Source organism: Clupea harengus, chromosome 6, assembly GCF_900700415.2.
Source record: "Clupea harengus chromosome 6, Ch_v2.0.2, whole genome shotgun sequence".
Classification (NCBI taxonomy): Eukaryota; Metazoa; Chordata; class Actinopteri; order Clupeiformes; family Clupeidae; genus Clupea; species Clupea harengus.
Genome location: NC_045157.1, coordinates 29303693 through 29321686, shown reverse-complemented (window position 1 = coordinate 29321686; position 17994 = coordinate 29303693). Strand labels below are relative to the sequence as shown.

General features: G+C 42.6%; 1 protein-coding gene across 4 annotated transcripts; it reads right to left on the bottom strand.

The window, feature by feature from the left end:
• Positions 1–63: 63 nt before the first annotated feature.
• LOC105891112 (adaptor related protein complex 2 subunit alpha 2) lies at positions 64–17618 on the bottom strand. Of its 4 annotated transcripts, XM_042708102.1 has the most exons (24): positions 17215–17618; positions 13971–14039; positions 11969–12111; positions 11574–11767; positions 11266–11395; positions 11013–11114; positions 10724–10832; positions 10471–10621; positions 10121–10289; positions 9837–9974; positions 9555–9737; positions 8228–8325; positions 7434–7665; positions 6944–7117; positions 6322–6486; positions 5592–5797; positions 5209–5274; positions 4641–4723; positions 3763–3852; positions 2677–2800; positions 2364–2480; positions 2113–2182; positions 1795–1929; positions 64–1543 (listed from the first exon to the last, which is right to left on the bottom strand). In XM_042708102.1, exons 1-24 carry the CDS (start codon positions 17279–17281, stop codon positions 1466–1468), a joined length of 3093 nt encoding a protein of 1030 aa, XP_042564036.1. In that variant the 5' UTR covers positions 17282–17618; the 3' UTR covers positions 64–1465. The 4 variants fall into 4 exon arrangements, with proteins under 4 accessions (XP_042564036.1, XP_042564037.1, XP_042564038.1 ...); XM_042708103.1 differs by lacking the exon at positions 5209–5274 and having other exon boundaries at positions 17215–17617; XM_042708104.1 differs by lacking the exon at positions 6322–6486 and having other exon boundaries at positions 17215–17614.
• Between the last annotated feature and the right edge of the window lie 376 nt (positions 17619–17994).

Here is a 17994-nt window from a genome sequence, read left to right as displayed (position 1 = left end):
ACAATAGTGTGGGGCTCATATGTCATTACTCATATGAAACTCACGTGAAAGCATACCGCGTGGTTTCTAAAGAGAAAACCAAGACACTGGTTTAATTGACAAAACCTGTTATATGATTGGAAGTACAACAGATGTCTGGGTGTATATACACATTCATACACACATACAAAACGCAAAGATAACATAAATCAGTAACCAAAACATACAACTTGAAGGCACAGGGAGAACAGGCAGTGGCGTAGCCGGTACCTGACGAGACAGTAAAGTTAGCCAGTGGCAAAGCAAGTGAAGAGGGCTTCACGCCCTTCATAATGGTGAGGAGACTGTAGTTAGCTTCACATACACAAGCTATTAGAAGTTTCTCCCGTCTCTGGTTGAGCCATGTTTCCCCATTTCCAATATGGAGTCATAGAACAATCTGTAGGGTGATGGCTGTGATGCAGAGAGGGGAAAACTGGGAATAAAATCCCTTTATATTCTTACAGGCAGCCGGAGTGGTTTACTCAAGTACATGTGACGAAAAACTAAAAAAAACCTCACATGGACTCTCACAACAATTCTCTTAAAGGGAAGCATTTGTGTTTTGGGGCAAGTACAAAAACAAGGCACTTAGTCCTTAGTGAATTTAAATACAAGATTCACATGTAGTGTCTCCATCAGCCAACAGTGCAAGAGACACTGTTTTTTGGGTGCATTGGGAAGATATCATTTATGCTACTTTAAGAATACAGCCACTTCAGCTACCCCTACAGTTGAAGCAGCAACAGTACACAATACTGACGATTCTTACATCGTATATAATGAGCAGACTCAAGAGGACTGAGCCTGCCAAAGGACACAATACTTTGCAACACAGTAACTGGAGGGAATACAACAGTTTGTGGAGTGAATCGTACAATGATAAGTGCATCTACAGGTGACACCTAAGTTGTTCTATAAAAGCAAACTTAAACATCAACAAAAAAAAAAACAGTCTTTCCATTTAACAATGTTTCTTGATTATGGATCATTTAAATGAAGGCACAGTTGGATGCAGTCATTGCACAGCAAGAGGGGAGCCATGACCAAGTAAGAGCTCCCGTTCTTCCAGTTAAAAATACCCAAAACCCTGCATCTAAGTTGAGACACAAACCTCCCAACTGTAAAAGCGCAAGATTTCAATATGTGTGCACATGGACATGTCCGAGAACAGATTTAAAGCTATGAGTTGTTAGTAAAGCTGAGTGGTGAGAGATATACACTTTATAGTAAAGTAAAACATAAAAAAGGAAAATATACACTGTACATTGAATACAATTTGATTTAGGGACGCTTGACAGGTTGGCTTGGAGGGTGTGCCATCCAGACAGGCAAGCTTGTGTGGGGCTAAAAACATTAAGTGAGTTGGGGTGGATGGTGTTCAAGACTGTTCTAAGCTCAGCTGGCAGGGCCATCTTGTCAGGCTTGAGTGAACAGAGCATTCACTTCAGAACTGATCTGACAAGAGGTCACAGAGCCTCTGTGACACAGTATCCCGGCTAGTTCTCAGAGTGAGACGATACATCTGCAGAAAAAGACAAAAAGGGGCTTGTTTTAAAATTAAACAAAGCAGATTTTAACACTGGAAAACAAATAGGGTTCTCAAACGGCCATTCTTAGCACATTCCAAACTACAACATATAACGTGTATCAAGTAAGCATAATATATACATAACAGCAAATAGTAAGTGTTTGGTGGTCATAGAGACAGAATGGTCATATAAGGTGTTTCCCCAAACTATAGCTCAGTGGGTGTAGGACCTGTTAGCGGCCTACCTGTGCTTGTGTGTTGGGCTCCAGCCGAAGCAGGCAGCCCACCTGAGTAGTTTTCGTGTGGATGACTCCTGCGCCTACAAAGTTGGAGGGGTTAGGGTCTACCCCATCCAATAGAGCTACTCCAAAGCCAATGATCTGGAGGGGAATATGGCAGATGAATAAGCTTGGTGCTCACAGGTGAGAAGTGAAAAGGTAAAAAGGTGAAAAGAACAGAACCGATGTGCCACCAGAACTTGGGCACCAGCACACTATACGTAAATGAGATGCATACTCAAGCATTCGGAAACACAAAGCCATCGCTCCTTTAGATAATCATACCTTTGCCTTGGTGACTTCAGTGTCCATGGAATGCTTGGCTTTGAAGATATTCTGGACCTCCTGTTGTGGGCTGATCAGACACAAGGGTAGATATCTCAATTAAAACACTTAACATACATTTCAAAAAGGTTTTCAACCAATAAAAGCATTGATATGAAAGTATTTCTCCACATTTTGTAATATTCAACTAAGTATGATGTATGTTAATATCTATTCTATGACATTTAAACAAACAAACAAAAATATCTTACGCGCTAAGCTGTTTCCATCGCTGGAAGAAGTCTTGTGATATCATCTCTGTGGGCTGGAAAAACTTGTTCAAAGTGATGGGTAGCTTGACAGCAATGTTCTGGAGAATGCCTCCATACCTGGAATGTTTCCAAGCATTAAAAACCTTCCACTATGCTTGTATCCAACCTTTGGTGTCTACGCATCACTTGATTCCTCTAAGTGAAAAATGTAAGGCCCTGTTCAGTGTCATATTTAAGGTGTATATGTAAAGAATTTGAAGACATTTTCACTGAAACTGCAATACTGTAACACAATAGTAACAAAACCCATTACCTGAACTGGATGTTGAGTACAGCTGCTTCTACAAAGTCAGAAACACACTCAATGTTGATGATCTGTTGGAGCTGTGCCCCTCCATCCACTGTGGGATCAACTGGTTTCGGGTGTACATTGAGCTGTGAACATGCCGGTTAAAGATGAACTGATTTTGAAAAAAAGAGAGCCCCTCACAGACCATTTAATGTTTACAATAGACAACACACCAGCCAAACAGTTTGACTGTTTTTTTTTAACACCTGGCCAGCTTGTATCCATCAGACCAACTACCTTGTTTACATTTTAACAGCATTAGTTTCAGCTAAAACTGAACATACCAAAAGAAACATACCCTCTACTGCACAATATATACACGTCATATGGCAACAATGAATTTATCTTAGTTTTCCTAACGGCGGTAACATAAAACCTATGTTTTACTATTTATTTGAGAAGTCATTTTTGTATTTACTTTACTACCTTGGAGACCTGGGTTTGAGGCCAGATGGGTTGACTGCTCTCTGTCCCTTAACTACATATGGTAAAAGACCATTGATTTAGAGAATATATGGTGTTGTGAAGATTATTAATCAATTATTAATATATGGTGTTGTGAAGATTATTAATCAATTATTAATATATGGTCTTGTGAAGATATTCACTATGGAGGCTTGAGCTCCGGTTCAGAAACCCCACAAAAATGTAAGAACAGCTTTTTTAGCTAATTAGCTGGCTAGATTAGGAGTTTGTGTTCATTATTTACATAACACAACACATACATCAGCATAAGAACACATGAAGGCCTCCTAAAAGCTCAATGTAAAGAAATGACACTAGCCTACTGATAGCCTCCACGGAGAAAGTTTTGGCCAATTCTGTGATTACAATATGATTTTTCATAATAGTGGATAGAAAATTCAAAAACTTCTATTGAACTCCACTGACCTTTACTGCTTGAATTATTTTCCTATAACATTTTAGAAATTCCCAGTATTTTCACTGTGAGCGGGAAAACCTGCACCATTGAATCCTTTACATTTAAACAGAGATGTAACACTGCTGATGGGTAGACATTGGTCACTCTTCTGAGCTAAAAAAGGATATGAGAAGCAAGAGGCTCCTGGCAGACCACTGAGGTGGCGAAACTGAGGAACTGTGTTGATGTTTTGTTCCCAAAGAACACATACATCCGACCTACAGCAAAAGACACAAACGTGAATAGGGGTAAACTGATGTCCACCTGAAGCAATTATAATGCAACTAGAGAATAATAGAATAAAATAGAATAGAATAGAAAAGCCTTTATTGTCATTGTATTTATACAACGAAATTTTAAAAAGAACTAAGTGTATTGATGTTAGAACTTTCTAGTCCTTTCAATTTGTGCAGAAAACCTGCACTATTGAATCCTCTACATTTAATCAGAGATTAATCAAACACTGCTGATGGGTAGACATTGGTTCCTCTTTTGAGATAAAGAAACGGATATAAGAAGCAAGTGCATCATTCTAATGATAATTATTCTAAGTTCAATGTGGATTGTAGTGGCACTCCGTCTGTTCTGAGTCTTCTGTACCACAATTTTGAGTTCAGTCTTAGAAACTATTAATTGACACGCGAGTGAGACAAGTAAATCTTCCATAAAAAATGTTTACTAGAAAACTTAGAGTTACAAGTTCACACGGTCAAAAAACTATGTCGCTTCCAACATTTCTGAGCTCAAATCTAAACTAAAAGTCCAACACGCAGGTATTATACTGACGTAACGTCATCTGATTGGAAGCTTACATTCTTACAAGTTATTCAGCTTTTAAATGCAATACTAAATTATATAGTTCAACCTAAACATTCTTTCAAATCCTAATGAAATTATTTATCTTCAGATACCTTTTTAAATCTTTTTAAACTAAATTATTATAACACATGAAATCATGAATTTGGCTCTTACATGGATAAAACCCCTCCGAGAGGCACTCACTCACCCAGACTCTGCCGATACTCGCACTTCAAGCCAATCTGAAGCAGCTGGTTTTCGTACAGCACCCCATTGTTCTTGCACACAAACCTGCCCAAAAGACACCGAATAGTAAGAGGCGTCCAAAAGACACGGCATGGCAAGAGGATGCATAGCTTGCCCAGAGTTTTCATCTCTGTGTGGACACACACACACACACACACACACACACACACACCACACCACACCACACCACACCACACCACACCACACCACACCACACAAAGGCCATCCTATCCAGAGAAAAGTTTTCCTTGAGTAAGAGCCTTGGTGATGGCCTTTGTGACCAAGATACCAATGAGACGTCATTTAGTCTTTAAAGTTAAGCTACATTATGGCTGTTGACCTCAGAGCCTTCCCAGCCTTTCCTAAGTGAGGTTAAGTGAGGTTTTCATAGGAAAAAAAACCAAACAAACACATGCAGTCTCAACAGTAAAGTCAATAAAGTGCGACTTGAGTCCCTTATTCCCTCAAAACGACACCAAAAGTGTTATGAACTTGGGTTGAATTTTTGAGCCTTTTTTTAGGCGCCTTACTTGTCAGTTGGCTCCTGAACATCAGCCAGAATTGAATCAGCCACATGGAGGGACTCTGGCGTTATGCTGCAGCCAAATGCAATAAATGCACATGGTGATGTTTTTCATACTACATGAAAGTTCACACACGAGCAAACCAGTCTATATAAGATCACCACTGGGCTCATAGTTTTAACGGTCAGTGTGGCCATGTTAAATACACACAGGCCAGACACAAACTTCCTTACTGTCAGAATTCATATTTTCTAACCACAAAAGAAAATGACTCTTTTTACTGTAGAACACCGCAATGAAATAGTAGACTTGAGGAAGAGCACGAATAAGCAACCTCGCCCTTGTTCTGTGAATTCTGAGGACTCCTTTTCACATCAGTTCCTCCTCACCTTGAGAAGTTATCATCGGCTACGGGAGCAGCCGGGACAGCAATGGGTGCTGCTGCTGCTGCTGCTGCTGCTGCTGCTCCTGGGCTGTTCTCTGAGAACACATCAATGAGCAGGCTGGCCGCAGTGGGAGGGAGAGCGGGAGGGGTGGAACTCAAGGGGCTGGGGCTTCCCAAACCCAGCAGATCTGGGGAGGCGGCGGCGGCTACCTGTTGTGAGGCAGAGGGGCAGTTAACACGATTGTCTTTGAAGAATCTTGATGATTTTTGTGATGATTTACAGTACAGACATCATTCATATCGTTCAGTTTTCAATATCCAAAGGTTTCCCAACAATGCAGCAACATCGCTAATATACCATTTGAGTTGGGCAAATGCTGCAATCCAATGATGCACAATATAGCTTTTAAATCGGGCAGGACCAAACAGCCTTAGTACTATAACACATATAACAACATAATGAAGGAACAGCTCACTCGAGTCCATACTCAAATACATAGTGCTATGACAATACTTACCTGGAATCTGTTGAGCTAAAATGTTAGTGTAAATCAGTAGCATTACTGCAATACGGGGCATTTTATCCTGTTAACTGTTTTTGAAAATATGGAGTGAGTGCAAGAGTAAGGTCTGAAGGAAAGCACTGCAAAGGCATGCTGTGAGCCACAGGCTGGCCCCCACACACACACACACACACACACACACACACACAGACACAGTCACAGGCACAGGACCTGGTAGAATGTTCCAGCAGAGGCTGCTAAGGGGATAGCACAGGCCTGAGAGGGGAGAGGGGTGAGGGGGGTCTGCAGGAAGGATGAGGAGGACACTGGGCGTGGCCGGTTGGTGGGGGGAGGGGCTGGAGCCAGCAGATCCCCAACAAAGGATGCAGGGGAGGTCTGAGCAGCCACAGAGAGGAAAAGAGCAAAGGCCCAGCAAGGAGGGTAGCGTTGGGAAGAAGAAGAAGAAGAAAACAGAGAAGTCATGGAGGATGAAGAGATGTGAGGACTGTGCAGAGATATAAGAATTCAAAGCGAAAAAGCAGCTCTGATGGAGAATGTCTATCATTTTACATTTCTTGTCAAATGCAGTCAAGTCCCAACATGCATTGCACACCCAGCTGTCCATGAACACATGTATTATCTTTCAGAGCTAGCTGACTCATATCTCAGTTTAAACCACCTCCCTTAAAACCTTAATCTGGCCTATCTTTCCACACCCAAAATCTAAACTCCTGCATAAATACCAATGACACTAGTGCGTTTGTGTTTGGCATGTCCAGACAAACTAAAACACTGTGAAAGATGAAGTTGTCTTCATAAGTAAAACATGGAACATCTCAAAAAGCACAGTGACCTTGGCATTTGGAGTGGTAGTGGTATGATTTGTGCCTCCATTGACGTTGGCATTGCGCTCCTTGCGATTCTCCTCGATGTCCGGCACGGTTCCAGGCCCCTTCTTCCTCTTCAGCTTGGCCAAAATGGATGACTCCCGCTCTGGGAAAGGAGGCATCTCCTCCAGTACGGTGGCCTAAATGGACAAAGACAGCAAACAGAACACCACCATGACTGAGCACCTGTTTTTAAAAGAAATCCTTTCCTTCACCCCTTCAGAAACGGGCCAACAAACAATGCACTGATGAAATAATTACATCACAAACAACTGCACTTCCTCTGGTGTAATTCATGCCAGTTGTGTCACCTAAATAAGAACAAGTGCATTAATCATGAAAGAGCACACTGTTGTATGTCTTAGCTAATCTTATTAAGTGGTGGGGCTCTTCACCCTAGTAGATAAGGAATATACGGAGTTCTGCTAATCATTGAAAAATGAAGCCATTCCACACCAATATGTCTGTGCTGGCAATGCAGCTGAGGCGGAGGTACTCCACAGCGCGCTGCTGCAACTCCACGTCTGCGTTGCGGAGCTGACTGTCTGAGCGCAGCACCTCCTGGATGGTGCCCTTCACCTCAGGGAACAGGTTGATGAACTTGATGTAGGCCGAGAGCAGCAGCGCTCGAGTGGGCACCGAGCACAGGTGGAACTTGGAGTGCAGCAAATTGAACTGAACTAGTGGACTGGAGAGACAGGGGGACACAGAGCGTTTTCATGGGTTATACAGGTACATGAAACTGGGAAGCATGGTAACTATATGGTTAAAGCTCTCAAGACACTAGGCATAGTTTCATATATTGCGGTGTTCCAAAATGTCAGTTTCATGCACAAATGTCAAAGTGTAAGATTCATTTGATGTCATGCATTGGCCTACTGTACTACATTTTTGGATGCCAACAACAAAACAATGCTAAAAATAGGCAACCCGAAACAGACATAAACCAGCAAAGAAATAAGACAAGTATTGAACTGAATATTTAGGCAAAATCGTTCTCCAAGTTATTAAAAGGTGCCACGTTTCAACCAGTTATGTTGTGATGTTGTAATGTGCGGATATCTTAAGGTAAACATCATACGAAAGAGCACTGAACTCAGCCTCTAGAGGGCGCTACAACACCAAAAAAACAAACTGAATAATGCTGTACATTCATGCTCACTACATTAAGGCTTTTACCATCACGCCTCGGCCACACAAATCACACCAAAAAGGCACTTAATTCATGTCGTAGGGTGGTAACATGATACCTGGACCGTGGATCCCCTGCGATAAGATTTCCAAATTCTCCCAAGATGTACCCTCCGACCTTCACTAGATTCTCATGGCAGGCTGGGGCTTGCAAAGCCTGCGAAAGGAGGATCAGGACTGATGTGAGATTGGAGTGATTCAAGCTACACAGGACAACTGACATTGAACAGGGAGAAAGAAAATAATTGGGTCAGCAAAAATCTTATCTGATTTTTGAGGAGAGAGAGAGAGGGGGGGATAGAGAGAGAGAGAGAGAGAGAAAGGGATGGAGAGATAGAGAGAGGGTGGGCTGGGAGGAGCTCAGTGTTTGTGGGAGATTTCTCGCTCGAGGTGCAGTAGAACAGGAACCTTCAAAAACTCAAGATGATCTGATAAGTCAGATCTGAGATCTGAGTTTCAGTTCCTGTCACAGAATGGCGAAAATAATGAAAACCGCAATTTCAACCACCATAGAAGGAGCTAAAATTGATGTCTCTATTGAGGTTTTGTCTATAATATTAATAATAATTTTCATGCATGTTGGTATAGCACAGAGCACAGCATGGGGACATGGGTAGGATGGGGGCTTTAACTAGGCTACATCCCTGAGTTTCATGCAGACTGGCACCGAAATCTACATTATTTACTTAGGACCACTAAGGGCTGGGCAAAGTAGCCAATGAAAAATGAATCGCTCATGCCAGGCTGAATGAAACAAAGGCTGCGGGAAACCAGACAACCTGCAACAGTATGGTAGGGATTAATGTTTTTGGTTTTTGGAAGTGACCTACCAGTGTGAGACAGTTATGTAGAGACAGACACAAGCCGAGACTGAGGGAAGCAAGAACAAATTGGGTTTTTGTGAAAAGCCTCTTTCATAAATGAGGCACCCCTACACTGCCATGAGAGTGGCAACAGAGAGCGGTTGCTATGGTGACAGAAGTGAAGTGCACTAGCCCTGGCAAGCAGACGTGCTGGTGGCCGGACTTTCCCTGAGCAGGAGGGACAGAGGGTGAACACAGAGGACTTTTGTGAGCAGACAAGTTAAACACTGACAGACATACTTGTTAAAAGTCATTGGTGTCGGTTAATTACTACATTGCCTCTGATTATTTAAACTCCACACAGTTAAGAAAAAAAACACACAACAAAAATTGAATAGGAGAAACATTACACGTCTTTCTATGAGGTACTGCAATGACAAGTGCATTCAATACTAACCCAAAATGAGAACTTAAACTGACATCTAGACGATAGGAACTACTCTAAAAATGGTGCAACTACTTCAGCAACATAACTGACAGAGAAGGAGGAAGTTACTGAAGGTAGAAACAGCAAACACTGTACCTCAAAGACCGTCTTAGCAGCGTAGCCTTGCACATCGTCTCTGTTAATAACGATCTGGATCACACGATACCACACTTCCTCGCTGACATAATCTCCTGCAATTCTGATGAGGTTCAATATGGTGTCCACGTACCACGTGTAGTCTACTGCGTATTTCTCAGCCAAGATAGCCACCTTCAGCACCTATAGATGATCCGACAGATGCACAAAGTATACAGTGACTCTGTTTACAACACATCACATCATTATTTCTAAAGTAAATATGATGGTTGCGAAACATACAATTTCCTCTCTAATAGAGTAGTCAGCGGTCTCAAGGTAACTGAGCATCTCTGCAACAATCTGTTTGGCATTGCTCCGGTCACACATGGCATAGAGAAGGTCCACCGCGCGCTGCCTCACGCTCACATCTCTCTCCGTCTGGAGCACGGTTAAGAGACAAAACAAAAACAAACAGAGAGATTAGATTTCCACGCTCTCAAAGTTAGACGACATGTCTCACAGACAGAGAATTTTCGAACAGAAAGTACACTGTTTGAGCAAGGTGTGGAATGTGGATTGGTTACCTTGAGAGCGTTGATCACTGTGTCGATGTGGGTTTTGACGGCCTCGTGGGAGAACTCGGAGCTGGCCAGCGTGCACATGCTCTCCAGGGCCAAATAGCGCAGGTTGGTCTCTCTGTGCTGCAGGAACTGGCCCAGCTGGTTACACGCCCGCACCAGCAGAGTGGGCTCACTGTATAGACGAGAAGCATCAACTGTCTAAAGTTATGTGACAATACTTTTTATGATCTCACTCTTCTCAGAGGTGTTTTAACGGTTACAGACCGTTAAGTGACTGACACTTAACAGTTTCTGATTCCCTTTGAACTTCCAAGAGACAATGTATTGCTACTGGTGCACTGGTCAGTGCTGACCTGTCGTGATGAATGATGAGGCTGATGGCCTCAAACAGCACCGCATTCTTGGCGTTGGAGTGCTGGACTTTCTTGGACTTGGGAGGCTCCTGGGCCTTGTTGAGGATGGTTTCCAGACACTCAGTCAGGCGCCCTCTGATAGCAGCATCCTCTGCAGGAAAGCGCAGGTGAGGAGTTTAAGATAATCACCATAATTACACAATCATGTCGGCTGCGCACAAAACACACTCACATCACACACACACACACACACCTGGTGGAGGGTAACACTGTAAGAGTCGCAGCAGTTTCACGGACAACCAGGGGGCTGCAACAAAGTAGTACGTATAATCCTGCAGGTCTGTGGAAGCTGACGTGACAATCTAAGGGAAATGAGCAGGCGTTTAAAAAAGCTTGTTAACACAAAAAACACCACATTCATAGAACAAATCTGTTTATTAATATCCGCCCACAGGAAACTCTTCTTGATAGCCAAACTTCTATCTTTGAATGTGCTAAAAGGCCATATGCTGGCTTCCTCCGCAGTGTATCCCCCATCCTACCCGACTGAGCCGGGCCACGGCCAGTGAGACGGAGGTCTTGAAGTCATCTGGATTCTTCTGAGCCAATGTGGTGATAAGACTGGTGGCTGCCGTCACTACGCCCTGTGCAGAGGGGGAAACTCACGCTATTACACTAAGTAGCAAATCAGATCCCACCTGACTGATTAATTATCACGACATCACTCCTACCGGTTGTATCATTATCAAGTGTGTATCTACCATGTTTAAGAGATAATGGTATGGCCGTACTCACCAAATGCTGGTCATTGAGAAGGTGAACCACACGAGCGGTCCACTCCCCCATGGGGACCAGGTCTGGGGAGGTTCTGTTGAGGCGCAGCAAGCAAAGAGCTGCACTCTGTTTGACACTGTCCATTGTGTCCCTGTACAACACACACACACACACACACACACACACACACACACACACACACATATATATATATATATATATATATATATATACACACACACACAGGCAGAGTGAAATTCCAAGCTTAGACTAATATCATCCCTGTACGTCACATTTCTCCGTCTTTTAAGCACTGCAATCCAGCTCACCCTGCTACCAGGATGCGTGGCACATCTGCCGCAAACGCTTCTGCCATTTCCCGGCTGCCCACATTGGCTATACAGTGAAGGGCCAGATTCATGAAGGTGGGGTTCCTGCTGGAGAGGTCATTCTTAATGGCATTGTTGATGAGCCTGATAAGATCACTGTTGGAGTTTACCAACACTGAGATGAAAAGGTAGCCCTGTAAGGATAGAACAGCTTGGCTTACAGACAGGCATACAATTCAGGGACACACCAGATAAACAGACAGGGCAAATGAGACGTATAAATATCAGAAACATGCATGTACGTATAAGCAGTAACCAGCTAAATACCTCATAGGCTCAAATCTACCAGAAGATCGCAGTACATGAACAAACTTAATATCTAAGAACAAACTTACAATCTGTTTTTCTGTGTATTTGTTGGAACTCAGGAGGTTGACCGCCTCCATGTGACCAAAATCGATGTCATGGCCCAAAAGGAAGATGAAGAGGAGCTTGCACACGTACTTCTTCTTGCTGTAGCCATCCAGGGCCTTGTCACCTATTGCACATTACAGATTACATTGAATTGTTTGGAAATGTTTGATATTATTTTTCATTTCAAATGTCCAATGTGCCTATTATCAATTCATGGTTTATTTAACTTAAAGAGGCGGGGGGTACACAGCCAACAATATTTAGGCATTCTTTACATTCTTTGTAAACAGACTGTGTATTTCTTACCACTACCTTGTGTTGCATGAGGTAGTTCAATTAGCTACAACAAGGCACAGCATTTGGAACACAGCCTGGACTTCTCATACAATGTTACTGAGTCTGCTGAGGCTAATTCACTCCTAAACACATTACCCTGTTGCACAGGGCACGCTCAAAACAACCAGATATAGAACCGTCAGGGGTAATTGTGCTCTCCCTGGGAAGGGGAAATGAGGTGAGTGAGTGTGTGAGTGAGTAAGCCAGAGACACAAGGAGAGTGAGTGAGTGACCAGCAGCCAAGTGAGTGGGAGAAAGGAGTGTGGTTTGACCGTGAGGTGGGGAGAGAGCGAGAGCGAGCGCTGCTGGTGAGTCAGCAGCATGGGACAGGAAGCTGACCGCTGCACTTTCTCTCCCCTGAGAGGAAGTGGCAGTGCAGTCCTCCCTGCTCATTCACCCACTCTCCACTGAAACATTACTTCAACATGACAGAAGAGAAAAGGAGACAACTACATTCCTCGGGCCACCTAAACCCACGGCATCACATACAAAGTCAATCTTAAAACCCTTAGCACACGGGTTCATTCGGCCAACCAAAGGGACACATTCACACACTACACATAAGAAATGGTGAAATGTGCACGCTAAACAGAGGGAGTGGAGAGGGGTGGAAGGAACCGTCCCGTGACGGGGATTAGGTGAAGGAATGAGACGAGGATTAGACCACTACTTTCAAAGGGCTGGGAAAAAGGAAGAAGGAATATGGTGTGTGTCTGTGTGTGTGTGTCTGTGTGTGTGTCTGTGTGTGTGTCTGTGTGTGTGTGTGTGTGTGTCTGTGTGTCTGTGTGTCTGTGTGTCTGTGTGTCTGTGTGTCTGTGTGTCTGTGTGTCTGTGTGTCTGTGTGTCTGTGTGTGTGTCTGTGTGTGTGTGTGTCTGTGTGTGTGTCTGTGTGTGTGTGTGTCTGTCTGTGTGTGTCTGTCTGTCTGTGTGTGTCTGTCTGTCTGTGTGTGTCTGTCTGTCTGTGTGTGTCTGTCTGTCTGTGTGTGTCTGTCTGTCTGTGTGTGTCTGTCTGTGTGTGTGTGTGTGTCTGTCTGTGTGTGTGTGTGTCTGTCTGTGTGTGTGTCTGTCTGTCTGTGTGTGTGTCTGTGTGTGTGTGTGTGTCTGTGTGTGTGTGTGTGTCTGTGTGTGTGTGTGTGTCTGTGTGTGTGTGTGTGTGTGTCTGTGTGTCTGTGTGTGTGTGTCTGTGTGTGTGTGTGTGTGTGTGTCTGTGTGTGTGTGTGTCTGAGTGTGTGTCTGAGTGTGTGTCTGAGTGTGTGTCTGTGTGTGTCTGTCTGTGTGTGTCTGTGTGTGTCTGTGTGTGTCTGTGTGTGTCTGTGTGTGTCTGTGTGTGTCTGTGTGTGTCTGTGTGTGTCTGTGTGTGTCTGTGTGTGTCTGTGTGTGTCTGTGTGAAGTTCTGGGGAATAGCAGTGGAGAGATTCCTGAAAGCCAACACGCAGCACCTTCATTTCCTGCTGAGGCTGTTGACTAAATATATTATCCTGTCCTACACTAGCCTATTCTTGTGCCTAAAACATGCTGCTTTTCAGTACTTTTCCAAAAACTGCCAACCATGGCAGGATTCCAATGCTCAACTCTGAGATAAAAGCATGAAATTAGACATGACCAAGAATTTCTCTTTCATCTCAATCTCAAGTTATATTACTTTACCTTTAAACTTGGAGCGGATATTGGCCAACTCTTTGTTTATCCTTTTGATCTCAGCTTCCTTGCTTTTACCTGTGAAGGAAGGGAGAGTGTTGTGTTTAAGAGAACAGTCTTTTTCAGAAGCTTCTAAACATAGATAGTTTTGATAAAAACTGCTGCAAACAAACAGATTAATTACGTTATTTTCATATTACGTTATATTCAATATTACTAAGCATTTATCCAGTACAACTGTCTATTTAACAAAATACTGTTTGTGCCACAACTTGTACACTAAGTTGACCATTCTGTACTCATATAGTGCATTGGTTCTTCCATTTATTGCTGGGCCCACCACAAAAATTGGGGTACATTTTTTAAAACTTTTTAAAATGGCTCTCCTTGGCACATAATGGCAACCATAGACATAGGTGTTCCTGGACCACCAATGCCTGTGATGTCGCCTTTCACTTACATCACCAAGGTGAGACGAGAAAGTGTTTTGCTTCATGTAAGTGCATGGGAGTATGTAACTTCTGCATCAGCTCATACAGAATAGTTGCGTGCCATATGGTCATATAGTATTTAAATAAATTCTTATTGTATTTGTTTTTACTCATGTATGAGGTCAATTAAATATGGACAACTGATGATGATTGCATAAATGTTATGAAAAAACACAATGAAAGAAGGCTTCCTGACCTGAAACACTACATTCAAAATAAACTGTTTGTAAAGGCCGTACACTGATGCCGAGCTAAAATCATCAGTGTTTACATTAATATTGAAGCAATCAAACACATCAAGCTTTTCTCTTTCCTCTGAGAAACATACTACCAGCCTGTGCCATGTGAAGTTACACTCGACTGCAGCATTTCAAGGGCAGAGATACAGCTGCTGTAAATAGACACTCATATGTTCTTAGGGCCAGTGAGGACTGTGGGGGAAAGGTTGCTACTGATGTGGGTCAGACCAGTTTAAGTAGACACATGAACAAGAGCCTTGAAATATGAAAATATCATGACCATTATACTTTGCACCAATTTTTGTGTGGGATATTCTGACTAGATTGACAACACTTCTCAGAACTCAGCATTATGAAAGATATAGTAACTCATTTGACATTCTTATCTCCGATTATGTAACCTTTAGACATTTATTTAAAGCATTAATCATGAATGAATAATGATACTGATACTGAATAATGTAAGACTGATTGTCATTTGACGTGTTATACTACACTATGACGTGTTGCACCTCTCCCCCAATCTAAAGAACAAAGTGGTGAAAGTGTGATTTGATGTTGTTCCTTTTCAATGAGGATGCAGCGAATTACCAACAAACTGAGCCAAACTACCTTAACTAGATAGAAGCTTAAATCCTAAGCAAAAAGGGTTAAACAACCTAGGTAGTCAACATGAGGTTTACACAATAAGTGTTGCATAAAATGTTCAATTGAAAACTTATTCATGAGTCCTTATCTTTCCCAAGGACTTAACTCCATGCAGATTTAGGTTATTACTTTCAGTGGCACCACTTCGAAACTCCACCATACATCTCCAGTGCAGCTCCCTAAGAACCTACCTAACATGTTTACAACTCAACTGGCCGTCCATCAAAAAGAGGCCAGGGGGTATTCCAATTATGTTGTTCAGTGATAAACCTGGGTAAGTTAACTCAGAGTAAGTGGTAAGAGGTTTCTCCCATAATGTCAACTGAGAACAACCATAAGGCATATAACAGCGCACCACAGTCTAACTGCTGGTCATACTAGTAGTCCACATATATAAGCCCGTTAGACTCATCTCTGCTGTCTGATACTGCCTTGATGCACTCAGGCCAAGCAGCACAATTCTAGGGCACCGCTGGGTTCATCAAATATTCAAGAACTCTTCCTTTGTTCTCCTCAGGGTGTGCAAAAATGCTATTGAAATGTACTGGACAGTGTAAAAAACAAAAGAACTGGTTTAAACAGTCTGCAGTACTACCGGTATTTCTGAGACAGCGAGCTGGAGAAATGGCTGCATTCCATTTCCTATGTTCAAAGGAAGCAACCTCAGCAAGCTTTACTCTAAAAACTAGACTTGACTACTCCGTGTAGTCTGTATTCCAAATCTTGTCATGTACACCAAAACCAGAAATTAAAAATTGACTGACCAGTCAGAAGTAGACCGGTAGCTTGGATTTTACAGGAGACTGTCAGGGTTCCGGGAAGAAATCCTACGCCCACAGAATACTTCAATGATGTTATTCTCTTGGCCTTCACAACCATCTTACTTAGCGACGTGCCACTATTACATTAATCGGTCTACAGCTACTTCATCTGGCTGTGGAGATGTTATGGCACAAGATGTCTGATAACCTACATTTTATGTTAAACGCTTTCTCCTTCATTTCAGCCATTAAAGCGAGGTTAAATAATGTTAACTTATCGTAGATGCTCGCTAAGTTAACTTGCCACACAACTGATTACAGGTTCACTGGCTATATAAGTTTACCAACACCGAGGCAACATAACGTTAGGCAGCTATTTCCATACCCTCACCCTGTTAGATGTTTTAAATTATGTTTGTAACGTGAATTCACTGATTCGGTTATTAGATGCCAACTATTATCAGTCACCTACATGACTAACTAGGTAGTTGGTAGTTGTAACACATCGTTGCTAACTAGGTCTTAAACATCTTCCTGGCTCATGTCACACCCACATTTTGACTGAATAACATTAGCTAGACAAGATGTCTTTGCTAATGTTATACATCAATCTAATCTGTACCACGACTACACTGTACATATACATTGGTTTAACAGCTAGCTAACAGACACGCTATCGCTGAAGTTATTATGAATGGATAAAGTTATGCCAGCTACCTAGCGAGCTAATATTAGTTGGCCAAGTTGAGGTCAGCCAACTACACCTGACATTAGCCATGTTAACAGACGTAAAAAAGTTAACCAACTAACGTTGGCTAACTGATCAGTGTTCGTGCCCTACTTGCAACATAATCAAGCTTAAATGCCTAACGTGTCATGCTTATTATACATTCTAAATCGAACAACTTTGTCTCGCCAGATCTTCGGGTTCTGTGGGGGAACAAGCCCATGTTGGCGAGCTAACCATACGTGCTAATATATATTAGCTAACTTTCTCAGTTGCTCTTTTTGAGCAGCTGTCTTACTAGCTAATGTTAGCTTGCTAATATGCCCCAGCAAGCTAGTAAGCTAACGTTCCTGGTAAACAAGTAGGGAAGACAAAATTTTCACTTACAATTTCTTATGTCAGAAATGAAAACAGCAAGGCCGCGCATTCCATCTCCCTTGGAAACAGCAGGCATTTTGCTTTTAGGCCGATTTATCGGTGGTTCACTCTGTAATCAGTTTGATATTTTCTTCAAGGTGCAGGCTTAGTTTGAAATGAGGGTGAAACCGGGTAGGACGGTCGTGGAGTTCGTGACCGTTCGAGGAGCTTTCGGCTCTTAGCGTCAGTAAAATCGAATTCCTAAGTGCTGAGAACGCGCACATCTGTTTGGGCGTGAAAAGTGGTACACATCATGGCGAGGACGAGCATGTGTGACCTAACCAACAGCCACGGAAGTTACCCACGAACCATTCCCATGGAGGATAACATTCTTTAAAAGACCGAAGATTATCCATACTTTATTCGCTTCACATATCTACTGGTTTACGAGATGTTGAGAGCGCCTACAGCAAAATGCTGTTCTTGGGGCAGATAAGATGGCATACGCTGTAAAGGGTGCATATAATTCTGTCCATTGAATTTTGATTAATAGTTTTCAAAATACAATATGGGAGAACTAGGACAGAATTATACTAAAGAATAAAGAATCTAATAAGGTTTTGGGGATAGGGGATATTATGCATCTGGATGGTAACATTTTAGGTCACAAATCCAGCTGCCAGCCGACAATCATTCAAAATAATTCAAATAGCAGTGATCAAACCATCTATCAAAAACCCTAACCTTCATCATGATAACCTGGCTAACTATAGGCCTATTTCCAACCTCCCTGTCAAAATACCTGAAAAA

Bases quoted from the DNA above. Each gene is read 5' to 3' on its own strand.
- LOC105891112 (XM_042708102.1), bottom strand. From the start codon at position 17,281: ATGCCTGCTGTTTCCAAGGGAGATGGAATGCGCGGCCTTGCTGTTTTC. The intron at 2,481-2,676 runs GTAATGGGTTTT...GAAACATTCCAG, and splicing joins GTACTCAACATCCAGTTCAG to GTATGGAGGCATTCTCCAGA. The intron at 1,544-1,794 runs GTAGGCCGCTAA...CTTTTTCTGCAG, and splicing joins AGCCCAACACACAAGCACAG to ATGTATCGTCTCACTCTGAG.